Source organism: Poecilia reticulata, chromosome 20 (genome assembly GCF_904066995.2).
Source record: "Poecilia reticulata chromosome 20, P_reticulata-male-v2, whole genome shotgun sequence".
Lineage (NCBI taxonomy): Eukaryota > Metazoa > Chordata > Actinopteri > Cyprinodontiformes > Poeciliidae > Poecilia > Poecilia reticulata.
This window is the reverse complement of record NC_088849.1, coordinates 16,233,544-16,247,542: the sequence shown is the minus strand read 5'-3', so window position 1 is coordinate 16,247,542 and position 13,999 is coordinate 16,233,544. Positions and strand designations below refer to the sequence as shown.

The window sequence follows — 13,999 nt, the reverse complement described above, 5'->3', positions numbered from 1 at the left end:
CCTGCTGTGGTCATTGAATTGGAAAACATGCCGAGTCAATCCCGTTTGTTTTTCCAAGGTCTGCTGTGTGCTTACCCGTTCGCATGTTTACGTTCATAAAGAAATGTTACTCTAGTTCTCGTCATCATGACTTTTGGTGGCCTTCTGGTCTACTATACAAGTTAAAAAGACTCAGGTGACCAAAGTTTTCATGTGATCACACACAAACATTTATACACCAGTTTGTGGCTGTGTCACAAACTGGTGCTGATAGCACATTGTGTGACATTAACTACTACTTGCATGCTAAATGTCTGGTTCTTTAGTTAGGGAGAGGTGCACACATTCATGTTTAAAAACAAAATATAATATTTTGGAGCCAGTAAAACCAGAAATCTTCAGAGTATGAAGCATGAATACACAGAAAAGTGTTTTGAGTTCAGCTCTCAAAACCAGATATGCACGTCTATATATGACATATTTTATCCTGCTGCATCTTTCAGAATTTCATCATTGTCTTCGCCAAGGAGTGCATTATTTTTTTTGACAAAATACATACTGTTACTATAAATAAATCAAATACATGCACGGCTATTTATTGAAATAGGAAAATGTGAACACCTTGGACACTATAATGTATTCTGAAAATATTTTAAATCTGTACTGGAAGACCCTCTGCATAAATTATTGGTGTAGCACAAGTGCTACATATATGCACTGTTAATGAAAAAGCTACAACATAATTTCTTTCTATTCATAATTTGTAAATTAGTATTTATTGTGCTATTACATTGGAAAAAAAGGTCTTGTGGCTGTATGTTATTTGGATTTGAAGGAATCCAAATAAATCAGTTTAAACTAATTATTGGTTTTATTATGACTGATTATTAAGCCATATGTGTGTGTGAACAACACAGTAGATATGATGAATAAGAGATTTAAATAATGTTCTGTAATTCTTTATGATTAGTCATAAATAATGTTCACCCAATAGTTTGCATAAATTACTTCTTTTGACTTTATTGTTTGGATAAAAGTGATAAAAATGTTAGAATACCAAGTGCTTTAGAAGAAACCTATAATTTGTATGAATATCTGATGGCAAAACGCTGCAGGTGAAGTCATAAAATCTGCCTTTCGTGTAGGTCCAGCCAATGATGAAACAAAGTTTAAACTTACGTGTCGCCATGGAAATATTCAGATTTACACCTTCCTGCAAATCTGAATATTTACAGAAAGCTGTATATATTCAGATGATATACAGCTGTAAATATTGAGCTGAATATCATCAGATTTTGATCATCCTGTTGCGCGCTTGTAAAACTGATTAATAATGCCTTTTTAATTTATTGATTCCGGTTTTTTTCACTCATAACACAGCTTTATGATAACATGGTTTTTATCTCTATCTGACATTTTATTGCTGTCGTAATACCCATTGTTCCCCTCAAAAGAGCTACAAAGGCAGTGACAAGGACTATCTTATTTGTGCTTAGTTAAATATTAAACCTGTCTCTACTGTGCACATCTACGAGGAGAACTCTGTCAAACGTGCCACATGCCAAGATGAGCAGCTTCGGAGACGTCCTGAAGGAGGTCGGGGAGTTTGGCTTGTTTCAGAAAAGCTTGCTTGTTGCTTTATGCATACCCAGCATTTTCCCGGCTTTCGATGTCAGCAGTCAGGTGTTCGCGGGACTGAGCTTCTCTCACTGCTGCAACACGGACTGGATCTTGGAGAGAGGTGCAAACTTGACAAAAGAGAGACAAAGAAACCTCACCATCCCGGTGGACCGGGATGGGAGATTTGAAACGTGTGTCATGTTCACCCCCGTGGATCTGGATTTGGAGACTATTGAAGCACATGGCCTCAACGGGACAACAGAATGCATCAGTGGCTGGGACTACGAGGTTCAACAAGGAGCGTCGAGCCTTGTCACAGACGTCAGCAAAAATCCATTATTTTCTTACAGTCTTGCTTTCTCCTTGGAATTCTTAGTGCATTTTTATCTTCTTCTGTAATAACAGTTGCTTTTGTTTACAGTTTGATCTAGTTTGCGGCAAAAGTGGGTTAATCGAGGCATCGCAGTCCATCTTCATGGCAGGTATTCTCGTTGGATGTTTGGTGTTTGGGGCTATTTCTGACAGGTAATACTTTTCCTTTTACCTCACCATTTTGGGAAGAACTCATGGTACTAATATCAACCCTGTGCTATTATTTCCAGGTTAACCGATTGTGGGAAATAACGCTTTTATTTTTTTATCTTAGTCAATATACTGAGACTGTTTTTCATTTTAGTGTAATGTGATGTTAGATTTATCGGATATTAGACTATTTCGGGGTTTCTGCACAGTCCTGAGAAGTTTGGAAAAGTCTGGAAGTTCTTTTGGTCATATTCCAGGTTTGACTAAGTTTGGGTGGAACTGTGGGAAAAATAACCGAATTTACAGACTTCACTTCTTACTCCCCAATTTAAAAGATTGTGTCTATATTTATTTTAACTGAAAAAGAAAAGAGGCGCTTTTTTTATCTTAATTTATATCTAAATTACTTATTCTTTTGATTTTCCACAGCACACCTTGAATTTTATGACAAATATTTATAAAATTTGAAGGACCGTGACTTAGTGGTGGGCGATCAGGTCTGGTATTTGATGGGCATGATGTCATTTTTTGATTTTTGGTATTTGTTTGTTCTGATACCAAATCACAATAAACAAATAATAAAATGTGAAATAGCTCTTTACATCACAGCCTCATCGGAAGCCACTTTGACGGCATTGTGTTTGTTTTGTTTTTTTTTTGTAGTTTGTAGAACTTGCAGAAAATAAAGCCAAAGGTGAAAGTTTTAGCCTTAAATATTCAGAATTTTATAATCGGTGATGAAAGAAATGAAGGAATCTGACTGGAAAAGCCTTTACCTGTAAAATTTAAAATGTGCAGGAATGAATGTCTGATAGCACACATGAGTAAAGTGGACTTCTACCATCTTATAGCAACTCTAATCTCAAAACATCAAAGGTGCTTATGAGGCTGCATTAGACATTTACATAGAAATATGGAAATTGTTATTTACAGACAAAATGGGGTTAGGAATCCTTACTCGTGCACTATTAAATATTTTAATTTGTGAAACAAGTACTGGGAATGTAATATGCAAAGCACTTCAGATCAGCTGATATGCCTGAAGGCCATCTGTAACTTAATGTTAAATTTAATGTTGAGTTTTATGATTAAAAAAAAAATCAAATCAAGAATTATGTGTGATTTCTTTGCGTTCTTTTTTCAATTTTGCCCTCTAATAAAGCTCTGTTTTCTTTTCTAGGTTTGGTAGAAGACTTGCAGTCCTGCTTTCAATTCTCCTTCTACTGTTGTTTGGAGTGATTACGGCTTTCTCACCAAACATCTACGTTTACATAATCTTTAAATTTTTATGTGGGTCTTCGGGTGGTGTCATTATTCTGAACACATGTGTCATGGGTAGGTCAGTGTTTTCTTGTTTTGTTTTGTTTTGCTTGAACCCTGACTTACACAGATCTTATGTATTTCACTCTAAGCACAGTATGAAGGTACAGTTTTAACATTACAAACGTTTTAATCTCTTACTCTTCACCAGTGTCACATAATTATGACCATAAGTGACTTTTCTCCTAATCTGGTTTCCAGCGGTGGAGTGGTCTGACGTTTCAAAGTCTGCTCTTTGCACAACGACCATCATCGCTTTCTTTTCAATCGGACAGATGATTCTGTCCGGTGTTGCATATTTGATCAGAAACTGGAGGATCCTGCAACTTGTGCTCTTCAGCCCTCTTATTGTAATCCTGTTGCTCTTCTTCTGGTTCGTAGCAGAAAAATTGCATCGCCAACTAAAACGTTGCTTTTGCAGTCTTTAGTTGCATTGGAGGTCTTTTCTCGACAGGTTTCTCCCAGAATCATCTCGATGGCTGATGACGCACGACAGGAAGGAGGAGGCCGTGAAGGAGCTCCGCCGGGCAGCCAAAGTTAACAAACGAAGAGTACCAGGAGATCTGCTAGAAAAGGTTTCCCATCCACATGTCAAACTTCAGAAACCTCGAATGTCTTCCTCAGACCTGATATTAATATATTTGCCTGGATGGTTTTGAATCCACAGTTTTATGTTTTCGCATGCGTCTTTAAATATAAAAAGTTTTTCTGTGACATTACAAAATACAGCCAACTAAGCTTGATTTCTTGGCCTGAATTGTTTCATTTGAAGCAAAGAAAAGACAATCAGTTTAGGATTTCATTGTCAGAGCAAAGACCAAAACTATTTTGGGCTGATCTTTCACTTCATCAGAATCAAGCGGGATTATATTAACTTAAAACAAGCAATCTGAAGTCACGTAAGTGAAGTACTTAAAGGAGGTGGAGAGTATTAGGTATAATTGACTTTTTTTTTTAGCTTATATCATGTTGCAATGTTATTAAAGTAAGAGCTGCATGAGTTCATGCATGAGTTTTTAAATTGTGTGGGGTCTGGCAGGGTCACACTGACGCCATGTGCGTTTTTACAAGGTTTGATTTTTTTATTTTTTTTGTATGGTTTCATAAATTGATGATCTGATGGGACAAGCCCACCAGATCCCCTATTTCCAGCAATGTCATTTCCTTTTTCCTCCTGTGGGAGAATTAAAGAGACAGAGGCCAATTTCAAAGCATCAGATAAAAGGCAAAGTGAAATTTCGTCTGTTTTTTATAACATACACGTCTTTCATAACAATGTTTTAGGTTAGGATGATGCACTGTCTAAATAACGCCATAAACACTAAAATGTCTATAACTGTATTTTTGTGTAAATTTTCCTGAAGTTCATTTTCAACATTTCAGGTACATTTGGAAACTATCCCGGACAGAAAGAACATGACGGACATCCTCCGCATATCATATTTGAGGAAACGCACTCTAATAATGAGCTTTAACTGGTTTGTCTCCTTAAGAATCCATTTGCTTTAAAAAGTTACCATGTGCAGATATATGACAGTAGTCAAGCTAATGGTGCATCTGATTTCAGGTTTGCATCCAGCTTCCTGTTTTATGGACTGAGCCTAAATATAGGGAGTTTCGGCCTAAATATCTACCTCACCCAGCTCATCTTTGGCACTGTTGAAATTCCTGCCAATGTGGCTTGTTTGACTATGATTCAGCGTTTTGGGAGGAGAATATGTCAGGCAGGCTTCCTTTTCCTTGGAGGAATCTCTTGTTTGGTTGCCACTGCGGTCCCAAGAGGTAACCATATTAGCTGTTTGTTGTTGGCGGTTTTCTTACACTTTATTTATTTATTTATTTATTTATTTATTTATTTATTTATTTATTTATTTATTTATTTATTTATTTATTTATTTATTTATTTTTTAAATATGCTAATCACATTTGTTTTATACCCACCAGCCCTACCTTGGCTGGTGACAGTCATTGCTATGATGGGAAAATTTTCTGCTACAGCTGCCTTCAGTACAGCCTATGTCTATACAGCTGAATTATATCCTACTGATATAAGGTATTACTGCTTATTCCTTAAAAAACTAAATACACTGTGAAGTCTAGAAAAGAAGAAAAAAAGCTGATTTGGTTAAAATATGCATTGAAATAAACACCCAATTAAAAAGCAGACGCAACTTTCACTTATTTCCCGGCAATACAGTACAATACAAACAACTAACTAATTTGTATGTTTGCATCGTTATAACTATATTTGAAACATTTCTAAATTACATGTTTCCACATAGAATAGGATATTTATTAAGGCTTCTTAATGTGTATGTGTGCAATGCAGCCCAAACATAACATTAGCTGTTCAGATAGAAATATTTACATTTTTAGATGCCAGCCAACATTCCAAACTCAATAAACAAACTTTCAAATTCACATTGCAAACTCTCACCATAAGTGTAACAAAGAATACAGACAACATTGTCCAAATCATATTAACTTGTCCGTTATCTTATTTTAAACAGCATTTTCTTTCATTTTCTAGGGAAGTAACATTACCGCCACCTAGTGGTAAATTTGTTCCTTACTTTCATCCTAGACAAGTTTTGATGCACTGGCCTAAAAACCCTTTTATCTTCTGAGATAACCAAGTCAAGGCACTAAAATTTGTCTTTTCCAAAATCTCTGAAAACTGTGACAGTCATGTAGTGTGTCACCAAGCTTCTTTCAAAATATTATATTGCAATATACAAATGTAAAATGAGAAAAAATGTGATAGTTGAAGTTTTGGTGTTGAAAATTTAATCCAATTCTAATGGCTGGGTAGGTAGGAGGCTGTAAATAAGAGCTATTTACAGAATCAAATATCTGTGAATGTCATATTTTACGTTACATATTTGGTTGTGTAGAGAAGAGTTGTTTGGCATTAGTGCTCAACTCACAAATGAATTTCCCATGCAAGTATTGCATCATTTAAAATAGAAATAAACAGGTTTTTCTTAGGAGTGACATAAATATTATTTCCACAAAAGGAATGATCAACCAAATAAAGCTTTGTTTATTTCTTGTGTAGAGTTAAGTACATATTTAATTAGAGTCATATTGACTATTGTAACCAAACTCATTTTAGCTCTGGCTGTGCTGTCTTGCAGACATAGCGGTATGGGTGTGAACTCTATGTGTGCTCGGGTGGCGGGCATCCTCTCACCACTAGTCAAGCTCTTGCAGGCCTACCACTATAGCGTTCCCATGGTGATTTACGGCATCATCCCGATGGCTGCTGGTTGTTTCAGCCTGTTGCTCCCTGAAACACTCAATGTCGAACTCCAAGACCACATTGAACTGAAGTAGGCTGAGCACTGCGACTAATAGCAACATGTGTTATTTTCACTGCATTGCACCGTAATTAATACGCGTGTCGCTTGTTTGTGTTTTTGAAATAGAAAATCCACAAATGCACCAGAGGGGAGCCAACGCTGCGATGAAGGGATGGAGGAGAAACTATAAATCTGAATATAAACTATAATTTGTTGCATTTCTTAATCATTTATTAACATTTGTAACAGATCTAACTAAAAAAAAAAACATTTTAGGAGGAACTGTTTAAATATGTTTAATGTGGTATGTTCTCATTTAATGACTGTTGCGCAGCATCCAAGGCAGCTTTATCTTTTAAAAATGTGTTTTATAGTTTATAAGTTCATTTGATTTTAATTAAATGATTTTCTGTTGACAAAAATCCAAACTTTTCCACATTTGTACATTTAATAAACTTAGGAAACCAATGCTAGGCTTCCCAAGACTTTTAAAATTCATTTTTGTTTTCATTTGGATAGATCATCAAAAAATATTAACCTTTGTGTTTTTATAGGTTGCCTTTAAGCGGAAGTTGAATGTGATATAAAATATTGTTTTTTATGGCTTATTTGTTCTTGTTTTAGCAACGAGAGTACTTTAGCTCGGCTATATTTAAAATGCGCTACGTCTATAGTTTATGAATTCTGGACAAGATCATTTCACACTAAATGCAGTTTATGATCTGTTTAACTCCATTTTGTTTGAACTCTTCACTTGCATTGTTTGCAGAAGAGTTATTTCTATAACACTTATCAATGTTATCAGTGTTATCAACCATTCTAACAGTTTGGCTGTGTTGCATTTTATTGTCCTTGGAGCGATCATGAAGTAATAAGAACTGAGGACATACCATTACTTCTTTTGAGCTTATCTTAGCTGTGCTTGGTTAATTATTAAACGTGCTTAATAGTGGCTTTAGTGTCTCTACTCCTTCTTCAGATTCTCAACCTGCTAATGGATGAGCCACATGCCAAGATGAGCAGCTTCGGAGACGTCCTGAAGGAGGTCGGGGCGTTCGGTTTGTTTCAGAAAAGCTTACTCGTTGCGCTGTGCATACCCAGCATTTTCCCAGCTTTTGACGTGACAAGCCAGGTGTTTACTGGAATGGGTTTCCCACATCACTGTAACACTGACTGGATTTTGGAGCGTGGACCAAACCTAACCAAAGAGAGGCAGAGGAATCTCACCATCCCCGTGGATGAGAACGGAAGATTTGAAAGTTGCAAAATGTTCACCCCTGTGGATCTGGATTTGGAAACGATTGAAAAGTATGGCCTGAACGGGACAACGGGGTGCATCAGTGGCTGGGACTATGAGGTCCAACCTGGTGTTTCCAACATTGTGACAGAGGTAAAAAATAAAATAAAAACAAAAATAACAATGTGCAGTTGAAGCCAGTTATTTAAATTTGTTGTTTAAATGTCCATTAATATGTCTGCTGGGATTTTCAAAGGTTAGATCTAAGAGATGAACTTACTTTGGTTTTGGAACTTGTTTTGTAAAATGAGGGCATCAACCTCCACCAAAAGTTGAAAGAAGAGTATCATTATCTTCAGCAGGCATGCCCAATGTAAGGCCTGAGGGTCATTTGCTGTCCACTGAGGGATTTTGTGTGGCTCCTTACCAGTAAAAAGGAGCCACCCTTCTAGTGAAAACTTGACTCAACAGCACAAGCAGAAAGGAATCTTTTTTTCTTTTTTTTTTTATATGGGGACAACAATGTCCCCATATATGGGGACAACAATGTCCCCATATATGGGGACAAAATTGTCCCCATATTTGGGGACAACAATGTCCCCATATTTGGATCAACGAATCTGAAAAAACAAATTTATGAATTTCTGAAGAGGTTCAGAAATCATGCACTTGAACCTTCTTAGTGAGTAGACAAAATGGTTTTCAAATTTGTTTTATTAATATTTGTTCTACAAAAATCAGACAATGAAATATGGCATGTTTAGTTTTCTCATGTGCAGGTGTCCTGTGAGTAGATTCAACCTGACAATTTTGGCTCGCGGGCCAAAAAGTTTGGACCTTACAAGTCTTAGCTTGCAGTCAAAAGACCCCTCTTCATTGAAGAAAGGAGATACTCCAAAGCAGCATAAGAGCTACACTATAGTGCAGATACACGTAGGAAGGAAACCTTAATTACTGAAGATACAGTGAGACAAAAAAGGAAGTTAAAGGCGATTGATTATGTGGGTTTTTTTCATTGTTTATTCAAATATCTGGCTTCAACAGTATTTCTGTGTTTCTCTTGCGTACTTTGCAGGTTATTCATGTCTATCTTTATATTGTCTCTGTAACGATTGCTCCTTTTTGCAGTTTAATCTGGTTTGTGACAAAAGTGGTTTAATTGAGGCATCACAGTCCATCTACATGGCTGGTGTTCTGGTCGGTTCGCTGACGTTTGGGGCGATTTCTGACAGGTATTACTTTTCCTTTAAACATCAGCAGAACTGTTGCCAGAGCAGGCTTTACAAATTTAACATCATTCCGCATCCAAACCAAATTATGTTGCGTTCTTTAAAAATCTCAAACAGGGTTCTGATTAATGAACACGAGCTAAAAATGAAAAGGTTGTTTCTACAGAGTTGTGACCAGCAGACAATATCTTACCTGAGAAAAACAAGTATCTGAACCTGCGAACTAATCTCAGATTAGATAAGCTGAGCAAAGGTCTTCAGTGGGTATTTAATAAGAACACCATTGCAGTTCATCCTGAAGACCTCATTAAGTCCACGTCCTTCAAAGCTATGCTGCATTTGTTGTTGTTTAAGCCAGATTGCCAGCTGAAAAGAAGATACAAAACTTACATTTGTTTGACTTGCATTGAATACTTTTCTTTCAGACTGTTTCTCTGGACTGTTTCTTCAACAGTGTTGATTTCTGCATTCCAGAAATCACATGTAACATTACCTTTACATATTGCCTCAGTTTTTTGAATTTGAAATTGTCAAGATTGTGTCTCGATTCAGACGTGGACTTGAGTCCGTATCGAATTACAGCTTGCCTTCCTCTCAGTTCATTGTCTTCTGGACTGAGAGTGCTTTTGATTCTAGTCGGCTCCGCATCGTCAAGATCTGAACGAAATTTGAAGAAGCAGTATTCGATTTTTATGCTTCACAAACCTGAAACAAACTTGCAGAGCACTGTGAAACAGCCAAAATACAGAGTTCTTTTAAATCACTTGAAGATGATTCTGGCAAAATAATGGATGTATTGCATTTGTCATATTAAAAAGTAGAGCACAACCAAGCTAATGTAGAAAGTGTTCAAATCTAATGTTCCTCTCCTTAGGTTTGGCAGAAGATTCGGGATCCTTCTTTCCGTTTTCATCCTGCTGCTGTTCAGCGTCAGCACGGCTTTCTCACCAAACATCTACGTTTACATGACTCTCAAATTTTTATGTGGAACTGGTGTCGTTATCATGACCACATTTGTGATGGGTAGGTTCATCGTTTTGTTTCTCCTTTATGTTCAAGAGTATTGTTCTGTGCCCTAATATCAGAAGCAGCAATGTTGGCAAGTTTTTTTGTTTTGTTTTTAAAGTATCAAACCTTGGGGACTTAAAAATGTAACATCGAGCCTATTTTACCACTTTCCAGTGGTGGAATGGACAGATCCTTCAAAATCGGCTCTCTGCACGATGTCCATTATGAGCTTCTTTTCAGTCGGACAGATCATTTTGTCTGGGATTGCTTATTTGATAACAAACTGGAAGATCATGCAACTGGTGCTCTTTAGCCCTCTTGCCATTGTCCTGGTGACCATGTTATGGTGAGCAGATGGTATATTATTCTTAAAGAAACAGATTTTACACCATAAAATTCAATTCAAGGAAATTTAGGGTTCAAACTGAACAAATGGTTGTTTTTTTTCTCCCAGTTTTCTTCCAGAGTCAGCCCGATGGCTCGTGTCTCAGGGCAACAAGCAGGCGGCTCTGAAGGAGCTCCAAAGGGCCGCCAAAGCTAACAAGAGAAATGTAACAGTGGATCTGCTTGATAAGGTCTTCGTCCACAATTAGACTTTTGACAAAACCAGATTTAGAAAGTCTTTGAATTGATGTGAACAATTTCCACCAACTCTTTTCTCATTTTTTTTAGATGAACTTAGAGCCTTCTCCGAACAGAAAGAACATGGTGGACATTTTCCGAATAGCCTACTTAAGAAAGAATACCGCAGTCATGGCCCTTAACTGGTGTGCCCCATTTAAAAATGGTTCATATCTTTAAGCGCTACCAAACAGACATGGAAACTAAATGCATCTGATTCCAGGTTTGCGGCAACTTTTCTGTTTTACGGACTGAGCCTAAATATCGGAAGTTTCGGCCTAAACATCTACCTCACGCAGCTCATCTTCGGCTTCATTGAGATTCCTGCCAACTTGGCCGGCTTGACTCTGATTCAGCGCTTTGGGAGGAGAATATGCGAAGCAGGTTTCCTGTTCTTTGGTGGGGTTTCTTGTTTGGTGGCCACTGTTGTCCCAAAAGGTAACTTTAAAGTCATGTCTATGTATATAATTTGTTGTTGCTGTAAAGTGTAAAACAGTTTTGCACCTCTATGCTTTGTATCTTGTACCAATCAGATCTTCCAGTGGTGGTGACTGTCATAGCAATGCTGGGAAAGTTTGCTGCTACGGCTGCCTGCAGCACAGCCCACGTCTACACAGCTGAATTATATCCTACAGATTTAAGGTAACTTTCTTCCTTCTGCCTTTGCTCCACAATCTATAATAACCAGGACAGTGATGAAGCATATCTTTCAGCCTGTTTGGGCCTCCGTTTCTAATGCCATCATGTACACCAAGGAAGATGGAGATGCAAAATAATTCTTCACAGTTGCAATTCAATAAAATAAAATTCCAAGAATATTTAGGGAGATGTCATAATAATAATAATAATAATAATTATTATTATTATTATTACCAGAACTGTCACTCTAATGCACATTCCCCACCTCTTCAATTAGCTAAACCCTCTGAATACTTTGTGAGGGAGACGTGCAGAGTTGGCATAAAACATAGCAGCAGTGAATGGAAGCAGACGAAAGTCTCAATTTTCCATACGTGTTGCAATCGGTGCGCATTTTATCCGCGAGGGTGTATAGCCACTACAGCAATGCAGCTGTAGTACTTAAACTGCATTCCTTCTATATTATAGTTTGAGAGATGGCAATTAAAATAAGGAAGGCAATTAAAGGCCAGGCATACAAACGAAGACACGTTTTATTCTTTGTCATCTATTGCTTTGATATCAAGGAAAAGTTTTCAGTCATAAATATTTAAGCAGCTGTGCCAGGGCGCTGTGACCTTAAAGGTATTTTTTGTTCTCAGAGCTCAACCAATTGAAACAATAACTCATTCTAAAAACCAATAAAGCAAGAATGGTTTCAGTAGTTGTCTTAGCCACCTAAATATAAGTAGAATTATTTTATTACAAATGTTCCGAATTACAATTATTCTGAACATCTTTCAATATGTGGAGCTTAGTAATGCAGAGCTGTAAACAGCTTTGATTTGGTCCAATTGTTCTTTTTTTTTTTTTTTGTAGACACAGCGGTGTCGGCTTCAACGCCATGTGTGCTCGTGTGGCTGGCATACTCTCACCACTGGTCAGGCTATTGGAGGTCTACCATTATAGTGTTCCCATGGTGGTGTACGGCATCGTCCCATTGGCTGCTGGGGGTTTCTGCTTGCTGCTGCCTGAAACACTCAATGTTGAATTTCAGGAGGTCACTGTGATCGGGTAAGCTGAATACAACAACTAATTTTTTTAGGTAATGCAATTGATACATTAAAGACTAACTTCGTGGCATGTGCTCCTTTCCTGTTTTTTTGTTGTTGTTTTTTTTGTAGACGTAGAATAAGTGGACCACTGGAGGACCAACGTTGCACTGAAGACACTGTCAAGAGTTCATAAACTGTAATGTTTATCTTGGTTGTCTTATGCCAGCCTCACCATGCTGTAAGCTTCTCCACTGTCTACGGTTTCTTTGCCTTTGTGATTGTTCAATAAAGTTCTCCAACAAACCTCTGAGGTCTTCACAGAGCAGCTGGATTTATACTGGTGACTTTAAAGCATTTTGTTGGTTATTAATTTGTGAGACTACAGTAGAAGGGGGCTAGATAAAAATGTCGCCCTTTTTTGATTTGTTAGAAAAATTCCTAAAAACCTTTTCTTCCGTTAAGTAACTGTGGCCTACTTCCTAAATCTCATTAAAAACATGAATATTGTGAGAAAACATTCGAAAGTCAAAGTGATACAAATACTTCTTCAAGGGACTGTCTTTATATGCAGTTTAATGCTGTGTTCAAGTTGTGCTCGGAACTGGGAAATTTCAACTATCCAGTCAAAACAATTCAACTGGAAAGCCCTAATAAAATTTGCCCACTGGGAATCTGGGAGCAACTCCAATTACCCCCCGTTACGACTCATGAGGTGGACCGCACACTCCAATATGGCCGTTCATCACATCAACAGTAGTAAGATGTGATGAATTCATATTTATCTTACAAGACACACAAGAGAGTCCGTCTTAAATCAGTTACATGTAGTGCCTACAACTCTAAGCCGAACAAATTAAAAATGGTGTAAGCTAAAAATATTTGTAAGAAGTACTGTAAAGAATATTAATGGGCGTTGCCGTGTTGCAATCCCGACTTTTTAACTAGAACGCCGGTACCTCCGGTCTGAGCAGAGTTCCCACTTCCCAGGTAACTGCAATGCAGCACAAGCGCCAGTCTTAAATAATTTTTAAAAAAGACAAAAGTCTAAGATGCAGATGTACTAATTATTTAATGAATAAAAATAAGAGAAACATGCCTGAACTCCAAAATAATCAAAAAGAAATGGAAATACTGAACATAAACAGAAAAGCAAATCATATAACGACCTCAATTAAGTCCCAGACAAAGATTGTTTTACTCTTTTACCTGTTCAGTTGCTACAGTTTTGTTAGACGGTGTGGAAAAAAGGACAGAAGATCGAGAAAAGAACAAAGCCACAAGATTATCTCCATTTAAAGCCAGACTCGGTCTACACAAAGCACACACACCAAAACAATCTCATAAGGCTCGATCATAAAAGTCCTGACCACCTTTAGCAGGGCTCAATCTGACACCATCAGCAAGTGATGAAAGACAGGATCACTGCTTTTTGTCGTTTCACCTGCTCAAGTTTCTTGCAGGACTTTTTATATGTACTAGGACGCACAT

At 37.4% G+C, this 13,999-nt stretch overlaps 2 protein-coding genes across 2 annotated transcripts; both read left to right on the top strand.

Annotated features, from left to right (window-relative positions):
- Nucleotides 1-751: 751 nt before the first annotated feature.
- On the top strand, nt 752-6,955 carry LOC103456560 (solute carrier family 22 member 13-like). The gene is made up of 10 exons (XM_008396193.3): nt 752-1,920; nt 2,021-2,124; nt 3,302-3,456; nt 3,643-3,814; nt 3,896-4,016; nt 4,825-4,919; nt 5,009-5,223; nt 5,386-5,494; nt 6,579-6,773; nt 6,870-6,955. Exons 1-10 carry the CDS (start codon nt 1,546-1,548, stop codon nt 6,931-6,933), a joined length of 1,605 nt encoding a protein of 534 aa, XP_008394415.1. The 5' UTR covers nt 752-1,545; the 3' UTR covers nt 6,934-6,955.
- A 781-nt stretch (nt 6,956-7,736) lies between these two features.
- Nucleotides 7,737-13,658, top strand: LOC103456561 (solute carrier family 22 member 13-like). Its single transcript, XM_008396195.3, has 10 exons — nt 7,737-8,133; nt 9,109-9,212; nt 10,084-10,232; nt 10,392-10,563; nt 10,672-10,792; nt 10,890-10,984; nt 11,062-11,276; nt 11,372-11,480; nt 12,336-12,530; nt 12,641-13,658. Exons 1-10 carry the CDS (start codon nt 7,738-7,740, stop codon nt 12,702-12,704), a joined length of 1,620 nt encoding a protein of 539 aa, XP_008394417.1. The 5' UTR covers nt 7,737; the 3' UTR covers nt 12,705-13,658.
- The last annotated feature ends 341 nt before the right edge of the window (nt 13,659-13,999 follow it).